At 44.2% G+C, this 22556-nt stretch overlaps 1 protein-coding gene across 4 annotated transcripts in view; it reads left to right on the plus strand.

Moving 5' to 3' along the window:
- vps13d (vacuolar protein sorting 13 homolog D) overlaps positions 1–22556 on the plus strand; it is an 86525-nt gene that overhangs the window by 27408 nt on the left and 36561 nt on the right. For 3 of the 4 annotated variants that reach the window (XM_062965989.1, XM_062965986.1, XM_062965987.1), the window contains exons 27-48: positions 612–822; positions 1796–1967; positions 2088–2194; positions 3922–4131; positions 4871–5136; positions 5284–5417; positions 5905–6060; positions 6183–6420; positions 6666–6740; positions 7314–7523; positions 7617–7706; positions 8831–8971; positions 9273–9395; positions 10623–10697; positions 10934–11039; positions 17547–17699; positions 18061–18196; positions 19051–19098; positions 19202–19352; positions 19428–19638; positions 20964–21211; positions 21302–21493. In XM_062965989.1, coding sequence (XP_062822059.1) covers positions 612–822; positions 1796–1967; positions 2088–2194; positions 3922–4131; positions 4871–5136; positions 5284–5417; positions 5905–6060; positions 6183–6420; positions 6666–6740; positions 7314–7523; positions 7617–7706; positions 8831–8971; positions 9273–9395; positions 10623–10697; positions 10934–11039; positions 17547–17699; positions 18061–18196; positions 19051–19098; positions 19202–19352; positions 19428–19638; positions 20964–21211; positions 21302–21493 — 3453 coding nt within the window. The remainder of the gene's footprint in view (positions 1–611; positions 823–1795; positions 1968–2087; positions 2195–3921; positions 4132–4870; positions 5137–5283; positions 5418–5904; positions 6061–6182; positions 6421–6665; positions 6741–7313; positions 7524–7616; positions 7707–8830; positions 8972–9272; positions 9396–10622; positions 10698–10933; positions 11040–17546; positions 17700–18060; positions 18197–19050; positions 19099–19201; positions 19353–19427; positions 19639–20963; positions 21212–21301; positions 21494–22556) is intronic. The other variant, XM_062965988.1, reaches the window with a different exon arrangement.

Raw genomic sequence — 22556 nt, forward strand, 5'->3', positions numbered from 1 at the left:
GGTGCTAAATCAGTAGATACAGTAATTACTATGTAGCATTACTGCGTATTGAAGTACTTTTTCTATCAAATTTGTTGTATCACATGATGTTTTGGTGCTTAATTTGTAAAATCATAACCTAATTTGATGTTTAATAGTCTTTTTCTTAATCCCTCCTTATTATCCAACATATTCGCTTATCCAACGTTCAGCTGGATAAGTGAGACTCTACTGTACCAATAATAATAGAGAAAAATAATAAATGTACCATATATACCCGAGTACAAGCCGACCCGAATATAAGCCAACCAGTAATCTCACCCGACTATAAGCCCGTTGGCTGGCTTATACTCGAGTATATGCGGTAGTTGCTCTACGATAGAAAGTTGACCTAACTAGATGGGCAACAAGTACACATTTGTGTCAGTTGGGACTACAAAACCCATGATTCAGAGACAGTCAAGCGTGGCACTCACTTGATTTGATTGGGAAGTAAGAAGAACTAGAACTAAAAGGACGCTGTGCATCATCCTGTTTTGGCGCACGAACAGGGACTTAATCCCTGGACCCTGAAGCTCAAAAGATGGCTGCAGAGAATGTAAGGTAAGATATTGTGGATGTGTCTCTTGCAGAGGAGCACGTCTGCCTGTTAGACTGCATTGTGGTGGACCTGCAGGACATGGATATTTTTGCGGCGGAACGGTTCTCCCGGGAATATTCCGAGGCCACGGAGGAGGCCCAGGCCGACCTGACCTTCCCGTCCTTTGTGATCCGGCAGGCGGGCGGGAGCCTCTTGACCGAGCCTTTCCGCCTCAAGCTGCAAGTCGAAAGGAACTTGGACAAGTGAGTGAGACGCCGCTCTCGTCATTTCGTCAGAGAATAATTATTAAATTATATTATATATATAACTATATCCGCTGCCACCACTTTAGGGATACGTAGCCATTAGCTACTTAGAGAGGAGACTTTTAAATTTTGTTGTTCTTCTTGTTTATTCTTAATGTGTATATATGACAGAGACTGAGATGTTTGAAGGAATAATAACACGTTTATTCAGGCACAAGCTTAATGGTTACAATAACTTTTCTTCTTGTTTGAGGCACTTAGATTAAGAGTTGCAATGCTATATTGAGTTGTTTCAAACTTTAAAATGCCACTTCTTTCTCTCTCCTGCTTTAACCTGCAGTCACCCTGTGAATTACAATCACAGCCTATCTGTTCCTTATCTGGAAACAGGTTACCTTAAGTCACCAAACTTATTTTAAATTGACTCAAAATGACCAATTGAGTCTCCCTGATACCCTAACTTAGGATCAGCCTTCCCTGAGCTTCAACAGAGCCCAGACTCTAAAATCAACCTTAATAATAATAATAATAATAATAATAATAATAATAATAATAACAACTTTATTTTTATAGCCCGCCCCATCTCCCTGGAGGGACTCGGAGCGGCTTACATGGGGCCATGCCCGACATAAAATACAGCAACAACGATAAAACAGTAAAAACAAATTTTCACATCAATAAGATATCAACATCAATAAAACAGTGATAAAAATCAATGTACTGCATAAAATATTAAAAACGGGAGGCTAAAAACAGATCTGGGCCAAAGTGCAGAAAGACATCACATGGGAAAGGTAGTTTCATGGCAAAATAATCAGTAAAGTGCAAGTAAAGTGCAACCTTCCCTGTGGTTCTCTGACCACAGACTGAGTTTCCCTCCAAATTCAATTAAACATGACATCTGTAAACTAAAATTCATACTTCTTTACAGACGGTCTCGACGTATTGACGTATATCCTTTGCCTTCTAGGGAGATAAGTCACGTGGTTCCGGATATCTCCGTCCACGGCATCCTGTCCTCGATCCTTTGCTCCCTGGACCTGGACAAATACAAGCTGATCCGAGGGCTCCTGGAGAACAATTTGGGGGAGCCGATCGAGGAATTCATGCGGCCGTACGATTTGCAAGACCCGAGAATACACGTGAGAATACACGGCCCGTTTGTCCGTTAGTTTGTCATCCCCACGGTTTAAGGCATGCCCGTACTCGTCATCCCATACATGAATCTCCACAAAAATACTTCTTCTTCTCTCTCCTTGCAGACCGTTCTGAGTGGCGAGGTGTACACTTGCATGTCTTTCCTCATCGACATGGTCAACGTCAGCCTGGAGTTGACGAATCCGCAAGGGAAGCGTGGCTCGCTCGCCAGGTCAGTCCATCCATCTCTTGTGTTTCTCTTCTCTTCTGTGTTTCTCTTCTGTGGACATTTGCTGTGGATGGCTCTTCTGAGATTCTGAGGGAGAAGGAGAACAGGTGGTCAAAGAAGCAGCACTTGGGTTTTTAATTCTGGGTTTTTTGTTTTTCCATATAAAATTACTTATTTTTTTGTGCCAATCATTAAATAATTTCATATTTCTAATAATGGGTATGTTCTGAAATAAATAGAGTAGCTTAGGTAAAATATTCATTTTAACAGTTGCTATTCTTCCCAGTAGGGACAAATTTAAATTTTTTCCCATTTTTAAAATCTTTTTTTTTTATTTCTTTCCACTTTGCCCTGTAATTTAACTCCAGCAATTGATTATTTTTTGTCCCTACCCAAATACCTAAATACTTAATTTTTTTAACTATTTCTAGGCTGGAAATCTTCTTTAATGCTTCTTGGCCTTCTGGTGATATATTCTTTGTTACCGTTTTGTCCCTATTAATTCGGACTCCTGCTAACTTACCAAAGTCTTCAAGTTTATTTAGCCAATCTTTAATTTTAGATTTTAGATAGTATTTTCCACTATACAAATGATATTGTCCGCAAATGCGCGGATTTTAATTTCTTGTTTATCCGATTTGATACCTTTTAAATTTTCATCCTTCCTAATTGATCTTAACAAAACTTCTAGTGCTAAAATAAATATAAGTGGGGATAACGGGCAACCTTGCCTAGTACCCTTTTTTATTTCAAATTCCTCTGTTTTTTGGCCATTGACCCTTAATTTAGCTTTTTGTTGACCATAAATTGCTTGAATTCCATTTAAAAATTGTATACCTATGTCCAATTCTTTTAATAATAATTTTACAAAATTGGGGATTTGGGGTTAAGTGGTGAAGCAGAAGAAGGAGGAGAGGTGGAAGATATAGCAGAGATCCCTACCTTTCAGGAACGTCGAAGGGAGAAAAAAGTTAAAACGAGATCTGCTAGACTAGCAGTGAGGACGCTGAGCAATCAGACAATAGGTTCAGCTGTGCTGGGAAGCTCGGGGCTATAAATTAGCAAAGTCAGGGGCCAGTGCTGGCTGCAACGGACTTATTTTCGGCTGAGTTTCTATTATCAGCACTGTATCCAGCGTTGGATCTCTGAAGGCTCCAATTGTTTGCAACTCATAAGCATGTATATCAAAAGACTTTATTTGCTGTCTGCTGTGAAGAGGTTATTGTACATAAATATATATATATATTGTCATGGTGCAGATCCAGAGTTCAGGGTGCGCATTAGTGGGTGAATTGGGTGAACTTCTGCCCTCACCAGTTCCTCCAATTCCAGACTTAAAGACATCTGCAGTCTGAAGTTCAAACATCTATTTAATATTTACAGAGATATTTACAAACAGCAAAACCCATCGCTAGAAGCCAGCATTCTTCTGCTCGGCTTGTCTCTCACAGTTCAACAGAGAGATAAGAAAACACATTCCTTAGTCCGACCTCCAATGCCTCATAGGTCACTGCAGGCTGTCAGTCAAACTGGCCTGCTGTTAACTGTTTCATTGCTGAAATGCACACTTGTAAAACAGCAGAAACACTTGATTTACATTTCATATACACACAACCAAAAATCCAACATATATATATATATATATATAGAGAGAGAGAGAGAGAGAGAGTGTGTGCTTGGCTCGAGGCGGTGCTGATTTGATGACCTGCCTTTCCCGCCTCCTTCCTTAGGTTCGACTTCAAGAAGTCCAAGTTGCTTTTTGAAAGCTTTTCGAACCAAACCAAGTCGATCAACTTGGTCTCCCACTCCATGATGGCCTTCGACACCCGCTACGCCGGGCAGAGAGCGACGTCGGGGATGCCGAACGTCTTCCATTGCATCTTCCAGTCGTCCAAGAACAGCACTTCCCAGGGAGCCATCCAGATTGAGCTCCATTACAGGTATTGGGGAGCGGGGCTTGTGAGCTTCCGAATCGTTTGACTGTAATGTATACTACTAGTGTGTTTTGGCTCAAAATACTTTATTATCAGTAGCTGAGAAGGGAAAGGAAAGAAGGGAGGGAGGAATGAAGGAAGAAGAGGGAAGGAAGGAGAGAAAGATATGAGGGGAAACAAAGGAAAATATGAGAAAAAAGACGAAGTTTCTAATATCAATTTGCGTGCACAAATTTAACAAATGTGATACGAAATACAAAGAGTAACGATCATTTTGCACAAGCCTAATAAATATGCTAATAAGTTTCTAATATCGATTTGCATGCATGCATTTAACAAATTTGATACGAAATATGAAGAACAACGATAATTTTGGACAACCCTAATATGCTAGTACGGAAATTTCTAATATCGATTTGCATGCACAAATTTAATGAGTTTGATACAAAATACGAAGAGTAATGATAATTTTGCACACCCCTAATAAGGAAGTTTCTAATATCAATTTGCATGCACGAATTTAACAAATTTGATATGAAATACAAAGAGCAACGATAAATTCGCACAACCCTAATAGATATGCTAGTACGGAAATTTCTAATATTGATTTGCATGCACAAATTTAAAGAGTTTAATACAAAATACGAAGAGTAACGATAATTTTGCACAAGCCTAATCAATATGGATGAACCATTGCTACTAAAGATCCAAAAGTCCTTTGCTTGGTTCCTTTTCTGCCCGCCAGGTCCACCAAGGATTCCTCCTTCTTCACGGTGGTCCTGAACAACCTCCGGGTCTTTCTCATCTTCGACTGGCTGGTGCTGGTGCACGATTTCCTCCGGACGGCGAGCGAGGCCAGGAAGCAGCCCGGCCCTTTGCGGCAGCGCCATTCCAGCAGCGAGGCGGCCGTGGCCGTGGTCCCCAAGGCGGTGAAGAGTGGCATCGTCACCAAGCGCTCCTCGCTCCAGCTCTCCGCAGAAAAGCAACTGGAAGTCAAGATCAACGTGACGGGTGCGGTGGGGTTTCGTGCCATACTCATACTCACCGTTCACTCCTAGTCCATTCATTCACTCACTCATACTCACATTCTTCTTCCTTGTTCTTCTCTATCTTCTCATCTTCTCGTCTTTCCTCCCTTCCTTCCTTGTGTCCATTTAGATACCGAATTCGTCGTGGTTGAAGACATGTCCTGTGCGGACACCAATGCCATTATTCTCAAAGGGACCACCGTCCTCACGTACAAACCCAAGTTGGTCGACCACCCTTTCTCGGGAAGTTTGTCCGGCATTGAGGTGAGGCAGTAGAAAAAAAAATCCATTCATAAGCACGTGTAAACCAGATTTGAAGGGGTCAATCCGCAGATATGTAATCCTAAAGTAGGACCTTCCGATCAAGCTGACATGGTCTCTGTAGGTTGGGAAAACTAATGAGGGAAGCCATAAATATTCATGTACGTGCCGAGTTACTATCCCTTTTGTCGTGCTGTGAGTAACCCTTGTATATATGCTGTTTGTAAATAAAGCAATTAGCCGCTGTGCTGAGCTGAACTTAAGGGTGTTCGAGAACTGTTTTGGGTGCCTGTCTGGGATTTGTGAACTATTTTGAGTGCCTGTCTGGGATTTGTGAACTGTTTTGCCGGCTCGTCCGGGATTTGCGAACTGTTTTGGCGGCTCATCCGGGATTTGTGAACTGTTTTGGGGGCTCGTCCGGGATTTGCGTGCCTGCGCCCGCTTTCTCAGCAAAGGTCCAAGCGCTTGAATCCTGTCTCCCCTCCCGTAGGTTTTCTCTTGTCGCCTGGGAAACGAGCAGGAGACAGCCCTCTCCATCATCGACCCGGCGCTCATCCAGGTGGAGCTTGTGGGCAGCTCTTCCTACCCGAGCGGGTCGGGATTGCTGGACGCTTTTAACAGCGAGGATTTCCCGCCCATCCTAGAGGTGAGGGATATTCCACTCGCCGTAAATACTCTTCCCTTTCTCCCTTCTCCAGCTCCGAGAAGGCCTGCATCACAATGTCTCCAGGTAAAACATGGCTCCCTTGATCGCTTCCCCTCATACAGATCCAGCTGCAAGCCCTGGACATCCGTCTGTCTTACAACGATGTCCAGCTCTTCCTGGCCATCGCCAAGTCCATTCCCGGCCAGACCGGCAGCAGCAGCACTGTTGGCGGACCTTGTTCCTCATCCACGGGCACCAGTGTATCTACTTCTCCTTCGGGTTCCACTCAGGCGAAGGAGGTCTCCGGGCTGGCGTTGGATGTCACGGAGACATCGAGACACACTTTGGATCCCGTTCTCGGTACATTGTACAATTCAGCTTGTTGATTAGTACCCATTGAGCATCAGATTCTGCCAGTTTGTAAAATTTGTGCCATCTTGCACATGGCATTTCGTTGAATTATTATTATAATAAATAATAGTAATTAAAAAATGACAGAAGGCAGTCTACCCAGAGATGTGTTTTTCCTCGATCACTCCGGTGTAAAATATTTTGAGATATGGGTGCACATGTAGGTTTTCATTGTGATATGTCCTCGCTTGCAGAAGTGCAGCTCGCCCGACTACAGGAACTGGGCTTCAGCCTCGACGACTGCCGGAAAGCTCTCCTGGATTGCCAAGGTATGGTGACTTTACACAGAGTCCTCCAAAGAGTTCGCAACAGCCATTGTCAAGTGGAAGCTTGAAAAATGTAGTAGGAGTAGGATTATTAGGAGTAGTAATCGAAGTAGTTGTACGATTAGGAGTAATACTATCAGTAGTAGGATTAGTAGTAGGATTAGTTGTAGAAGTATTAGTATCAGAAGTAGTAGAAGTAGTAGTAGGATTAGGAGTATAAGTATGATTAGTAGTAGGATTAGTTATATTAGTATCAGAAGTAGTAGTAGGATTAGGAGGAGAGTTTGGAGGAGTAGAAATAGTAGAAGTAGGATTAGGAGTAGTAGTAGGATTAGTAGTAGGATCAGAAGTAGGATTTGGAGTAGAAATAGTCATAGTGGAAATAGGAGTAGTAGTAGGACTAGGAGTAGTAGAATTAGTAGTAGCAAAAGCATTGGAATTAGGAGCAGTAGTAGGATTGGGAATAGTAGTAGGACTACAAACAGTGAATGTAGTAGGTTAGGAATAGTAGGACTAGGAGTATGTGCGGTGCTGCGAAAGAGCCGCAAACAATCGCGGCATCTCCCTTCCACTTAGGTCAGCTGAAGAAAGCGGCGAGCTGGCTGTTCAAGAACGCGGAGCCGCTGAAGTGCCTCCCGCCCGACCCGAACTCCCGCGACTCCCACGGCCCGTCCTCGGCCCTTCGCTGGGTCTCCGGTCTCGACGTGAAAGCCGAGAGCATCTGCATCTGCTTCATCGACGACTGCATGGACTGCGACGTCCCTCTGGCAGAGTTAACTTTCTCACGTAAATACTCGAATGAGAAATACGATCGATTTTTGACAGCGATCCTTTTTTTTTTTCCGGTTGCCAATTTTCCTGTGTTGACTTCCGTTCCAGGTTTAAATTTCCTCCAGCATCTCCGGACGAGCCCTGAAGGCTACGCTCACTTCACTCTCTCTGGAGATTACTACAACCGCGAGCTTTCAGGTGAGGATTTGCGGGGATTTATAGAGATATTTAGAAGCATTTAGATTTCAAGTGTGCAGTAGGCTGTTAGGAATGGTGGGAGTTGAAGTCCAAAACACCCTGAGGGCCGAAGCTTGCCCAGGCCTGCTCTAGATACACATCTCCACGGATGAGTTCATAATAATAATAATAATAATAATAATAAGTTTATTTATACCCTGCCTTCCATCTCCTCCGAAGGGGACTCGGGGCGGCTCACAGATAATATCAGATAAAAACAGTGACAATAAACAATACATTAGTAAACAAAACATACACCAGTTATAAAATTTAAGCATTAACCTATGAAAATAAAAACACACTTAATAAAACAGCAAAGTTGAGTAAATTAATGAAGTAAATTAATATCATCTGCCAAAGCTATACGTTATTTTTCCCAGATTTTGGCTATATTTTCTAAGAGATCTAGAAAGCAGAGGATTTTTTAAAAATGGATTCCTACCAGGAGCTATATTCATACAAACAAAAGTGCACCTTTGTTATAAGTTGTAAACTCAAGGTAACAGATAAAGTGCTACAAATTCATTGGAGGTCAATTTGGGATGGGAAGGACCCTAAGTTAATATCAAGATTGGCATCTCATCATATCATGGCATCTCGGCTGCCGTTACTAGGTGGGAGTTCATCTCCCTGACTGCTGGACTCCAAAACGTCAGTACTTTAACACGGTTGCTCCTGTATGGGCTGTATCTGAATCCAGCATCCCCCTGGCTCTGAAACTGCATCTCCCAGTCCTCTAGGTGGGAGTTCATCTCCCTGACTGCTGGACTCCAAAACATCAGTACTTTCACACGGTTGCTCCCGTATGGGCTGTATCTGAATCCAGCATCCCCCTGGCTCTGAAACTGCATCTCCCAGTCTCACAAACCCCTCATCGTCCTCAGGTTGAACTACAACAACTCTTAAGTGGAATGACCTGTGACCACATGTCCGTTGGAACTGTATTTCCTCGCAGTAATGCACAGTGGCATTTACAGACAATGGCTTTCTATCTAACATAGTGTTAACTACCAAGCTCAGCCCCAACACAGTGTCCATGTTTGCTCCAGGGCTGATTGATGCCTGTGCTCTTCTTCCCGTCTCAGGTTGGGAGCCCTTCATCGAGCCTTGGCCGTGTTCGGTGTCCTGGCTGCAGCAGTCGGCCAGCCGCCTCCACCCTCCGCGGCTGAAGCTGGAGGTGAAAGCCAAGCACCGGCTGGACATCAACGTCACGTCCGTGTTACTCGGTGGGTTCGTTGTATATTATATTATAATAATATATGTAAAGGTTTTCTGCTGATGTTAAGTCTAGTTGTGTCCGACTCTGGGGGTTGGTGCTCATCTCCATTTCTAAACCCAACAGCCGGCGTTGTCCGTAGACACCTACAAGGTCATGTGACTACTCGCCAGAGCAGTACCTATTGATCTACTCACATTTGCATGTTTCCGAACTGCTAGGTTGGCAGAAGCTGGGGCTAACAATAATACGGGAAGCGGGTTGTTCCGTTTCTTCATGCTGTTTGGGCCTCTTGTGTTTCCTTTCTCCAGAACAATACACCAGCACAAAGCAGTCCTGGATGGAGGATTACTGCAAGCACGAGAACGCGGCCGAGGAAACCGAGTCAGAGGAATGGATGGGCTCCTCCGTCGATCCGCCTTCCTTTGGACAAAGTAGGAGTTTCGCCTTTGGGCCGACACCCTCTCTTTTGGGATATTGGCTAGCCTGCCGTCCTTTTGGACCGTAGGATCAGGGCCCCCGTTGCGAATGGTTTTCCACTCGTGGTTTTTGTAGAACATAGTAGGTTCGGAAATAGAATATTTAGATACTGCCACAGAATTACTTGGGAGTCCGTTGTGTTTCGGAGTGAAAATACGGAGTGCTCGTCTCGCATATCGTCACCATTGTGAAAAATATCCCAGACCTGGTTTCCGCCGATTTCCCAGTATTGCTTATAATGTTTCCCTCTGCCAATATCCCAGACCTGATTCCTGTCGATTTCCCAGTATTGCTTATAACGTATCCCTCTGCCAATTTCCCAGAACTTGGTTTTTGCCGATTTCCCAGTATTGCTTATAACGTTTCCCTCTGCCAATTTCCCAGGCCTGATTCCTGTCGATTTCCCAGTATTGCTTATAACGTTTCCCTCTGCCAATATCCCAGACCTGATTCCTGTCGATTTCCCAGTATTGCTTATAACGTATCCCTCTGCCAATTTCCCAGACTTGGTTTTTGCCGATTTCCCAGTATTGCTTATAACGTATCCCTCTGCCAATTTCCCAGACTTGGTTTTTGCCGATTTCCCAGTATTGCTTATAACGTATCCCTCTGCCAATTTCCCAGACTTGGTTTTTGCCGATTTCCCAGTATTGCTTATAACGTTTCCCTCTGCCAATATCCCAGACCTGATTCCTGTCGATTTCCCAGTATTGCTTATAACGTTTCCCTCTGCCAATTTCCCAGACTTGGTTTTTGCCGATATCCCAGTATTGCTTATAACGTATCCCTCTGCCAATTTCCCAGACTTGGTTTTTGCCGATTTCCCAGTATTGCTTATAACGTTTCCCTCTGCCAATATCCCAGACCTGATTCCTGTCGATTTCCCAGTATTGCTTATAACGTTTCCCTCCGCCAATTTCCCAGACCTGGTTTCCGCCGATTTCCCAGTATTACTTATAACGTTTCCCTCTACCAATTTCCCAGACCTGGTTTCCGCCGATTTCCCTGTCGCTGATGCTGGTGTGTCCTTAACGCTTGCTGGTGTTTTTATATGCACAATAATAATAATAATAATAATCATCACCATCATCTCGCCTGTATCAATGTGCCTTTCCTCCCCTTCTTTCCTTTTTTCCTTCCTTCTTCCTTTCCTCGCTAACGGTGTCTTTCCTGTCCGCCAGGCCTTCCTCTTGTCTACCTTAGAACTAGGAGCACAGCCAGTCTGACTAACCTAGAGCACCAGATGTATGCTAGAGGTACTGTATTTGCAGAGTTGAGATGACGTTGCCTTTTTCCCAGAAACCCCTTTGTGTTTTTGCTTCAAGAAGGTTTAATTCTCCTTTGCATGGCACTTTGGGGGTCTCGTTTCCGGAGGTTTGGGCACTTCAGTTGGAGGGTGCTGTGTCTGATTGAAACAAGAGTTACTAGGGGATTTTTTTAGTTGTGCGGGACACCGACGAGCCTCAGTGTTTCTCTCCCGGTCCTTTTGCAGCGGAAATGAAGACCCCCAAACGCAGGCAGCCCTTCGTGCCCTTTGCGCTTCGCAACCACACCGGGTGCACCTTGTGGTTCGCCACCCTGACGACCACCCCGACCCGGTAAGGAATTCGGATAAGAAGGATGAGAAAGTGAATTTTAAAAAATGCCATATTAGATAGGAATGCATTGCATGTACCTCTATCATGTGGAGAAATACAGTTCTAATGGACATGTGGTCACAACACATCCCAGTGGAGATGTGATCCTAGAGAGGCAGCTGAGTTATTTCCTCCCCGGATTGAGAAATGAGAGTGGCCTCTATGTGAACATCTTTGCCCTTTTCTTCATCGTGGTCTCTGTGAAATAAGCACCATATGGAAATTCCCGCACCTGCACCATATGTGCGAATTTCACAAGTGACCACTCGGCGAAACACAGATACAGGTGATGGTGATTTGTAACCTATCACCATCCCCGTTGTATGTCTTGCGATGGTTGTGAGTACAGTAGAGTCCCACTTATCCAACATTCGCTTATCCAACGTTCTGGATTATCCAACGCATTTTTGTAGTCAATGTTTTCAATACATCGTGATATTTTGGTGCTAAATTTGTAAATACAGTAATTACCATGTAGCATTACTGCGTATTAAACTACATATAGTTATAGTAGCAGTGAGCTACTAAACGAGATCAGAGGCTATGCTGTCCTGCTCACTTCAAAGGATCAGTCTGAACGCAGATTAAAGATAACTGCTCTCAAATCCAATCTTTATTGAAGAACACATGACTTTGGAAAAGTCAAGAATGACTCAATGTTTACATACAACTATTTTTATAACTTTTGATGCTACGTAACACCACACGTAAATATCATCATCAAGTCCCACCTCCAATATCACATTACTACCATTTTCACACACTAAACTAATTATAATTGTTTATACTTTCGGTCCCAAGTTCCCAGGCGTATTCTATCTTCTTCTGCCAGGTGCTTCTGGGATTGTTTATGTTATGACTCCCAGTTACAGGGCTGAATTACCAAAGCCCTGTAACTGGGTTCCATGACATGGTGCCCTCCTTTTCTTCGTCCTCCTCTTCGGTTCTTCCTTCATCACAAACCTGAAACAAAACAATAATTCTATGTGTCCATTTTGTCCAAAGTACCCATATATTTTTTCAGTAAGCTACGATGGAATACAGGGTGTATTTTCCCTAAACTTTTTGGCAATGCCAACTGGAAAGTCACTTCGTTGATAACACCCTGTATTCTAAATGGTCCAATATATTTAGGGCCTAATTTTTTCGAAGGTAGCCCCAGTTTGATGTTTTGGGTACTTAACCACACTAAATCTCCTTTCTCCAATTTATCACCTTCCACCCTCTTTCTATCTGCGAACACTTTATACTTTTTGTGTGCTTCCTTTAATGATGCAGTCACTTGACTCCAGCATTCCATCATTTGTGTTTTCCATTTCCCCGCCTCTGTTCCCTCATTCTCTGTCCATCTTGGCAGCTGGGGCAGAGGCTGTATTTCATACCCGTAAACTACTTCAAAGGGGGTTTTATTTGTTGCTGAATGTATAGTCGAATTAAAAGCTAGTTCTGCAAAAGCCAACCACCGAGACCAGTCATTTTGTCTCATGTTAGAGTACATTCGAAGGAACTGCCCAAGTGTCTGCTGAGTACGTTCTACCGCCCCATTTGTCATGGGGTGAAAAGCAGAACTTAAACTCCTTTCTGCTCCTAGCATTTCCAAGAATTTTTCCCAAAATTTTGCTGTGAATTGTACTCCTCTGTCACTGACTACTCTACTGGGACATCCATGCAGTTTGTAAATGTGGTTTATGTACAATTCAGCTAGTTTCTCGGCTGATGGTAGTTTTGGCAGTGCTATAAAGTGGGCCTGTTTAGAAAACAGGTCCAATACTGTCCAAATATAACGATGTCCTTTGCTAACCGGTAGTTCCCCCACAAAGTCCATAGCTACACATTCCCAAGGTCTGGTAGGTTCTGCTACTGTTTGTAATAATCCCATTGGTTTCCCTCCTCTCGATTTATTTCTGGCACAATCATCACATTGAACCACATGGTTCTTTATGTCCTTCCTCATCCCTGGCCACCAGCAATGTTTTGCTATTGCTTTTGTTGTTTTTGTAATTCCTGTATGACCAGCGCTCTGGTTATTGTGAAAACGATGCAAAATCTTGATCCTTAATGTTGCTGGGATATACAGTTTCTTGTTCACAAACCAAAATCCCCCCTTCTGCTCCCCCTGTTCCGCATTGGATGCGATCCATTGGTCTCCTTCATAAGACTGTTTCAGTTCGTTTCCCCAATTATCTTCCCCGCCGAGTTCAACCATAGCAGTGTTCTCCTTTTGGGTTTGTGCTCTTGTCCTGACAGCTAAGCCCCATTGTTTATCAGAGAATATTGTTCCCTCTTTTGCTGTGGTTATTCCTTCGTGTTGAGGCATGCGTGAAAGGGCATCTGCCAAGACATTCTGCTTCCCTTGAAAGAACTTTAATTGGAAATCGAACCTGCTGAAGTATTGTGCCCATCTAATCTGTTTGGGGGACAGTTTTCGAGGAGACTTTAAATACTGGAGGTTCTTATGGTCAGACCAAATTTCAAATGGGATTCCGCTTCCTTCGAGAAAGTGCCGCCAGCATTCTAAGGCCTTTAATATGGCTAGTGCCTCTTTTTCCCATATCGGCCAACATTTTTCAGTTTCGCTGAACTTCCGGGACAAATATCCACAGGGTTTTAAGTTCCCATTTTGATCTTTTTGCAATAGTACTGCTCCGTATGCACAGTCTGAGGCATCGCAATGGATTATGAAAGGACTCCTGATATCGGGGTGTTTTAGGATGGGTCCTTCTGTGAAGCATTCTTTTAGGGTTTCGAATGCCTTTTGGCATTCTGGCGTCCAACTTAGTCTGGCGCCAGGAGCTTTTACTTTTGCTGTCTCCCCTTTCCCTTTTGTTTTTAAAAGTTCAGTAAGGGGTGCGGTTATTTGCGCGAAGCCTTTTATGAAGGGTCTGTAAAAATTTGCAAACCCCAGGAATGATTGCAATTGCCTCCTTGTTTGAGGCACTCCCCATTCTTTCACATCTGATACTTTAGCTGGATCCATAGCTAGCCCTTCTGGAGATATCCGATACCCCAGAAAGTCAATTTGAGTTTTATTAAATTCACATTTGGACAGTTTTGCGTACAGCTTTGCTTCCCTTAGTCTCTGCAAAACTTCCCGGACCAATTTTACGTGTTTTTCCTTATCTTCACTCACGATCAAGATATCATCAAGGAATATGAATACCCCTCTGTACAACAATGGGTGTAGTATTTCATTTATAAGCTGCATAAAGCAACCGCCTCCGTTTTTTAAACCGAAAGGCAAAATTTTATATTCAAAATGGCCGAATGCGCAGGAAAATGCAGTTTTCCAAGTATCCTCCGGTTTTATTCTTAATTTATGATACGCTTCAATTAAATCAAGTTTAGTAAATATGCTCCCTTTCTTCAATACGGTAATTAAATCCTTTACTAAGGGCATAGGGTATTTATTGTCCTTAGTAATTGCGTTTAAATTTCGATAATCAATGCACAATCGTAGGGAGTTGTCTTTCTTTCTCCTAAATAACACTGGGGCCCCGAGAGGAGAGTTGGATGGCTTAATGAAGCCTCGCGCCAGGTTTTTATCAATATATTTCCTCAATTCCTCCTTCTCCTGCACAGACATGGGATACACTTTTGGTTTTGGTAAGTCTGCTCCTGGGGTTATTTCAATTTCTACTTCTATATTCCTTTTGGGAGGCAATTTACTGGCCTCTTTCTGATTGAAAACATCCACAAAGTCTCTGTATTCAGGCGGCAATAGCTGTGGGTTTATCTCACCTGCTTCATCTTCCTCGTCCTCCTCTTCTGCAATTTTGCTTATCTCCCATTGCGTCTGCTGTTCTTTGAATGCTAAGCTCTTTCCTCTCCAATCTACTTCAGGATTTGCCTGTTCGAGCCATGGTATCCCTAATATTACGTGGTATGTGGCAATAGGGGCTATTACAAAGGATATTCTTCCTTCCCATTTGCCTATTTTACATGGGACCTCCCGTATTTCCTTTGTAGATACTTCCCCAGCAGCGACTGATCCATCTAGCTGCGAAAATGCAATTGGGGAGTCAAGCGCCATCTGCTGGCATTTCAGCGCTCCTGCTAATTCCGGAGTTACAATATTTCTAGAACAACCACAATCCACAAATGCCTTGCAGGTGGCCTGATTCTCTAGTCCCGAGAGGCAGATTGGCACTACTATCATGCGTTTGTCCCGACTCACCAATTTTTCTGAAGATTCTGGGGCCTGCACCTCCTCTTCCGCGCGCCTCCCGGTTGCTGGCTTGGGCTTTGGGGGTTTTGGCGGCTCCCCCTTCCGGGCCCAGCATTCCGCTGCTCGATGGCCCGTCTTCCCACATACAAAGCATTCCGGTTTAGGTTTGTTGTAGTCTCCTCTGGAGGGAATCCCCGGCCTCCCTCCGGGTCTTTCCTGCTTCCTCGTTTCTCCTCGACCTCTCGCCACCGGTCTTTGCTGGCCGCTGCTGCTTCTGAAGCGCTTTACTTGGGCCAGGGTGGATTCGACGCGCCCCGCTAGTTGAATCCATCCCTGGAGCGTTTCGGGGTCATCTCTGTGCGCTGCCCAGCTGAAAATCTCGGGGCGTAGTCCCTCTTTAAATAACTCCACTTTGGTCACTTCAGACCACTCTGGTACCCTTTCCGCGAGGTGGAGGAATTCCTCTGCGTACTCGGGCACTGTTTTGTCCCTCTGCTTTATTCCTTTCAGCTGGTCTCGAGCCCTCAATTGCTCTAGCCGGTCTCTGAACCGGTTTTCCAGCGCGGCGAGGAAGCGGGGCACTGACCTCAGACATGGGTCGTGTCTGGCATGGAGTTGCACGTACCAGCTGGCTGCTCCTCGCTTTAGTGTGTTGCCGATGGCTCGAACCCTGCTTGCTTCGGAGGGGAATGTGTGTGCGTTGTCTTCCATGTATCCTCTGATGCTAATTAGAAAAAAGTTCAGTTCATCTGATTCCCCTCCGTATTCCAGTTTGAGATCTTCCCTTCTCGGCATCCATTCTGCGGCCCGTTGATGCTGTCTGGGAGGCATGGGGAAGGGTTGCATCAGGTTTCCTCGGGCGGCTCCTTGGAACACGCCGCGCCCCACTCCGGTGGTCATTCTGCGCGGCTCCCGAAAGTCTGCCGCCGCTGTCGGCCCTTCCGCCCATCCGCATACTGGCCTCGCTGTAGCTCCCTCATCTCGCCTTTCCTCGTCGTACGGCACATCCTCCTCCTCTTCCTGGATCCCCCGCTCCTCTCCGCCTTCGTCTGCAAATCCACTGGACCCGATTCCTGGCCCCAGTGGCCTTTCCACCCCGACGCCCATTCGGGGGGTTGGGAGCTCTGTTGGAGATGGCAGCCTCAGAGTTCCCAGAGCTCGCTGGCGCTCCACTTCGCGCGCCATTCTGTCTCGGAACTCCAGTTCCTGCCAGTATTCCTCATCCCCCTCGTCCCTTGCCGCCACGGGACTCTGCGTTGACGCTCGCTGGCCCCTCTGGCTCCAATCTCCTTCTTTACTTGGCTCTCTCTCGGCGCCATATCGGATGGGCTCCTTTTGGAGATTCTCTTCTAATAGTGGCACCAACCTCCCCACGGTTTCCGACAGCCTGGATAAATTTGTTTCCAGGATGGATAACCGCAGGGCCACGGTCTCCGGCATGCTTCCTCCAGATCCCCAACTGGTTTCTGCCGCCGCCGGACCGCCTCTTCCCCCTCTGGGAATCCTCTGAGTCACGCCGTCCGGCTTGGGGTACCCCGTAGAGGAAGCTATGGCTTGCAATGTCTCTTCCGCCAACGGCCGAGCTCCCAGCGAAGGCCCCTTTGCTCCGTCATGGCTTTGATCTCCTTCCCTGCTCATTATCACTTCACTGCAAATTTGCAGGAGGGTGAGAACTGGATTCTTGACTTAATTGTCCTGCTCACTTCAAAGGATCAGTCTGAACGCAGATTAAAGATAACTGCTCTCAAATCCAATCTTTATTGAAGAACACATGACTTTGGAAAAGTCAAGAATGACTCAATGTTTACATACAACTATTTTTATAACTTTTGATGCTACGTAACACCACACGTAAATATCATCATCAAGTCCCACCTCCAATATCACATTACTACCATTTTCACACACTAAACTAATTATAATTGTTTATACTTTCGGTCCCAAGTTCCCAGGCGTATTCTATCTTCTTCTGCCAGGTGCTTCTGGGATTGTTTATGTTATGACTCCCAGTTACAGGGCTGAATTACCAAAGCCCTGTAACTGGGTTCCATGACACTATGCTATAAAATCTCTGCTAACACTGACCAAGACTCTGCATAGTTTCAAGGATCGGAACTAACTACTTGCCTTTGAGGCAGCCTGTCCCATTGTGTATCTGGAGGAGGAGGCCGTGAGAGAAGGAATCCACGTGCCTACCTAGAAGGGGTGTTGTGTGTGTTTACCCCGCAAGTGGAGTCCTCCTGTGCTCCTCAGTCGAGTGGTTTTCGATCCCGGGAGCCAAATCACGTGACCCTTGCTTTCAGGGCGGCGCTCTCTCACAGCGGGAGCCCCGGCGTGATCCCCGAGGGCAACGGGACCTTCCTGGAAGGCTTGCACAAAGTCAGCGAGTGGCGCGAAGTGCTTCCTGGGGAAGAGATCCCCTTCGCGTTCGAGGCCAAAGGGAAACTCCGGCACAGGTGACGAAGCGGGTCGGGGTCCCGTCGCCGCGTTATCCCCCCTATAAGAAAAGTTACGTCTTATTATTATTAGATAGGTAGTGATTATTATGTTCAGTGCTGAGCTGCTGAACTTGCTGTTGTTCGAATCCGTAAAGCGGGGTGAAGCTCCACTGTTAGCTCCAGCTTCTGCCATGTTGGAAATCATACAAATGTGATTAGATCAGTAGGGAAAGTAACGGCGGTCCATGCAGTCATGCTGGCCACATGACCTTGGAGGTGCCTACAGACAACTCTTCGGCTTAGAAATGGAGATCAGCACCACTCCTCAAGACTCGGACTCGACTAGACTTCATGTCAAGGAGAAACCTTTACCTTTTAGGCACACGCATGATCTGCGCATCCACCAGCTGCAGGTGAGAGTCAACGGATGGGAACAAGTGAGTCCGGTGTCGGTGGACAAAGTCGGAATCTTCTTCCGGTACGCGGCTCCAGACAAGAGCACCTCTTCCTCGACGGTAGGTTGCCACTCTTTGCTCCGTGTGATGTGTTTACGAGGGGCATGAAAATCTTCGTATCTAATTTGTATATATGAAGAAGCATGGTGGAAGGGGGGCTCTCAAGCATAAAACATCAAAACTCATCCAAGTACATTTTCGTTTGAATTCCGTAATGCTCGGAAGTCGGTTGCATTTCCAGTTCAAGTTGGGGAGGCAAAGCCAAAAAGGCTGCTTCTCGCCAGGGCGGGACGAGCCGAGTTCCCTGGGAAAGAGACCAAGAAAGCACAGAAGCACGGTGGAAGGGGGGGCTCTCAAGCATAAACTTAAGCATCAAAACTCTCGTTTGAATTCTGTAATGCTAGGAAGTGAGTTGCATTTCCAGTGCATGCCGGCAAGGCAAAGCCAAAAAGTCGGAACAAGTTGAGTTTTCTGGGAAAGAGACTGAGAAAGAACAGAAGCATGGTGGAAGGGGGACACTGACGCGTAAACTTAAGCATCAAAACTCTCGTTTAAATTCTGTAATGCTCGGAAGTCAGTTGCATTTCCAGTTCGAGTCAGCGAAGCAAAGCCCAAAAGGCTGCCTCTTGCCAGGGCGGGATGAGCTGGGAAAGAGACTGAGAAAGAACAGAAGCATGGTGGAAGGGGGACACTGACGCGTAAACTTAAGCATCAAAACTCGTTTAAATTCTGTAATGCTCGGAAGTCAGTTGCATTTCCAGTTCGAGTTGGCGAGGCAAAGCCAAAAAGGGTGAATTGCAGGCCTTACATCAGAGTGAAGTGCAGACAGGATGTTTCGGATTCCTGACCAAGAAGCCATGAGATCGTGCTTGACACGCCTGGGCTTCAGGGCTTTTTTAATGTTTCTTTCCTAGATTGGCAGCCCGGTGAACCGAACGAACATCATCCACCCGCATGTTTACGTGAGTGTCACTTCTCCTTCCCTGTGTCCTTATTATGGTCAACACGGACTGAGATGTTATTAGTGTATATTTAATTTTAATTCGAGCAATACTATTTTCACAGTTTTCTTCATTGCCTCCAGTTCGAGTGGTGTTTGCCATCACCATGGAAGGCAGCGCCCGGAAGGTGGTGACGGTGCGCTCGGCCCTGATTGTCAGGAACAAGCTGGACGTGCCCATGGAGCTCCGCCTCGACAGCCCCTCCGCCCCCGACAGTAAGTGTCCCTCGTTGCGCGATGCGGCGCTCCCGCTGAGCTTGGTCTCATGGGTTTCCCTCGCTTGCGCTGCAGAGCCGGTGGTGCTTCCGTCGGTGATGCCGGGAGAGGCCTTTGCGGTGCCCTTGCACCTGACCTCGTGGCGGCTGCAGGCCCGGCCCAAGGGCATGGGCGTCTTCTTCTGCAAGGCCCCCATCCACTGGACCCACGTCCAGAAGGCCTCCGAGGTCAGCAGCAGCAAGCGCGAGTGCCACGCCATGGGCTCCGAAAACAGCCGCTTCTTCAGGTGAGAACCATCAAAACCCTCCCGACAGACGGCCGTCCGACCTTCTTGAAAACCTCCAGAGAAGGAGACGTCACCGGACTCCCCGATGAACTGTTTTTATTATATTATTAAATAAATGTATTATTAAATTATTATAATATTCTATGTTATTGTTATAACTTGTGGATCAAAAGGTCCCAGGTTCAAATCCCTGGAGCGGAATGAGCACCTGCTGTTAGCTCCAGCTCCTGCCAATCTAGCAGTTCGAAAACATGCCAGTGTGAGTAGATCAATAGGTACAGCTCTGGCGGGAAGGTAACGGCGTTCCATGCAGTCATGCTGGCCACATGACCTGGAGATGTCTATGGACAACGCCGGCTCTTCGGCAATTATATTGCAATTATTATAGTATATCAGCATACATTATATTATCATTATATTGCAATTATTATAGTATATCAGCATACATTATATTACCATTATATTGCAATTATTATAGTATATCAGCATACATTATATTATCATCATATTGCAATTATTATAGTATATCAGCATACATTATATTACCATTATATTGCAATTATTATAGTATATCAGCATACATTATATTATCATCATATTGCAATTATTACAGTATATCAGCATACATTATATTACCATTATATTGCAATTATTACAGTATATCAGCATACATTATATTACCATTATATTGCAATTATTATAGTATATCAGCATACATTATATTACCATTATATTGCAATTATTATAGTATATCAGCATACATTATATTATCATCATATTGCAATTATTATAGTATATCAGCATACATTATATTATCGTTATATTGCAATTACGTTATATTATCGTTATATTGCAATTACGTTATATTATTATAGTATATCAGCATACATTATATTATCATCATATTGCAATTATTATAGTATATCAGCATACATTATATTATCATTATATTGCAATTATATTATTATAGTATATCAGCATACGTTATATTATCATTAATTATTATATTATATCAGCATACATTATATTATCATTATATTGCAACTATATTATTATACTATAATAATATAACGTAATTGCAATATAACGATAATATAACGTAATTGCAATATAACAATAAGCATACGTTATATTATCATTAATTATTATATTATATCAGCATACATTATATTATCATTATATTGCAATTATATTATTATAGTATATCAGCATACATTATATTATCGTTATATTGCAATTACGTTATATTATTATGGTATAGCAGCATACGTTATATTATCGTTATATTGCTATTGTATTGTATTGTTATATTATTGTTGTGGTAGGTTCTGCGTGGCCATCAAGAAGGAGAATTACCCGGACTACATGCCGTCCAGCATCTTCTCCGACAGCGCCAAGCAGATCTTCCGCCAGCCGGGACACACCATCTTCCTCCTCCCGACGGTGGTTCTGGCCAACTTGCTGCCCTTCGAGCTGGAGTTTTACGTGAAAGGGACACCCATCGGCGGGACCCTCAAGCCGGGCAAAGAGGCCGTCCTGCACACGGCCGACACCGCCCAGAACATCGAGCTCGGTACGGCCACGTAGCGCACCTTGGGGTGAAATTTCGAGAGAGGTTTCGGGGCCGAAACCCATCACGTTGTCCTGTCCCGCCCACGTCCAGGAGTCTCGCTGGAGAACTTCCCGCGCTGCAAGGAGCTGCTGATCCCTCCCGGGACCCAGAACTACATCGTCCGGATGCGGCTCTACGACGTCAACAAGCGGCTCTTGAACCTCACCATCCGGATCGCGTGCCGGGCCGAAGGCTCCTTGAAGATCTTCATCTCCGCCCCGTATTGGCTCGTCAACAAAACGGGTACGCGGGACTTGGGGATCTCGTTTATGTCGTCGATCGGAAATCGTTTTAGTGAGGGGTTGGAAAGATAAAGCAAATTGGTATCATTATATAGTTCACTAGCTGTTCCCGGCCACGTGTTAATGTGGCAAAGTGGTGGTGGTATTGGTTAAAAATTGTTGTGTAATTTTTATTTGACGTTATTTGCATTTTTTAATTAATTTTATTTATTTATTTATTTATTTATTTATTTGCGACATTTATATCCCGCCCTTCTCACCCCGAAGGGGACTCAGGGCGGTTTACAAGTATATATACATACAATATATTATATTATACAACTATATCGCAATATTATTAGTAATATTGCATGTAATATAAATATACAATTATAATAGTGAATTATAATAATTATTACATTGTATTACATCATAATATTATTATTAATATTACATGTATATACAATGTATTATAATATTAGTATAGTATAATATTATTATATATCATTATATCATTAAATTGATACAGGAGACATGGTGGAAATTAATTTTATTGTAAGTTATATTTTAATTTATTATATTTATTATATATTTATTTATATTTATTATATTTTATTATTTTCTTGTATTATTTTTAGTTATTTTCTGTTATTATAGTATTTTATTGTATTAATTTTTAGTGTTTTTTTATTATTTTTTATTGGGTTGCTAGGAGACCAAGTTAAAGGAGCTTAGCCTTCTAACTGGCAGCAATTGGATAAAAGCAATTATTCCTCTCTTTCTAATTAGGACTTTATTTTTCTTTTCTTTTTGTTGTATCAACCTAGAGGCGTGGATGATGGGTTGTGTTGTCAAATTTCGAGGTTGGAGGGCCTGTAGTTTTGTTGTTTTGTGGGTCGCCGTGATGCCGTCACTCTTTTATATATATAGACTAGCTGTGCCCGGCCACGCGTTGCTGTGGTGAAGTCTGGTGGTATGGGAAATAAAGTATTGAGGAATTGGTGGTAGTTAAGGTCAAGGGTAAAGGTTTTCTCCTGACATTAAGTCCAGTTGTGTCCGACTGCACACTGAAGTGGATTATATGG

This window comes from Anolis carolinensis, unplaced genomic scaffold, assembly GCF_035594765.1.
Source record: "Anolis carolinensis isolate JA03-04 unplaced genomic scaffold, rAnoCar3.1.pri scaffold_15, whole genome shotgun sequence".
In the NCBI taxonomy this organism is placed as follows: domain Eukaryota; kingdom Metazoa; phylum Chordata; class Lepidosauria; order Squamata; family Dactyloidae; genus Anolis; species Anolis carolinensis.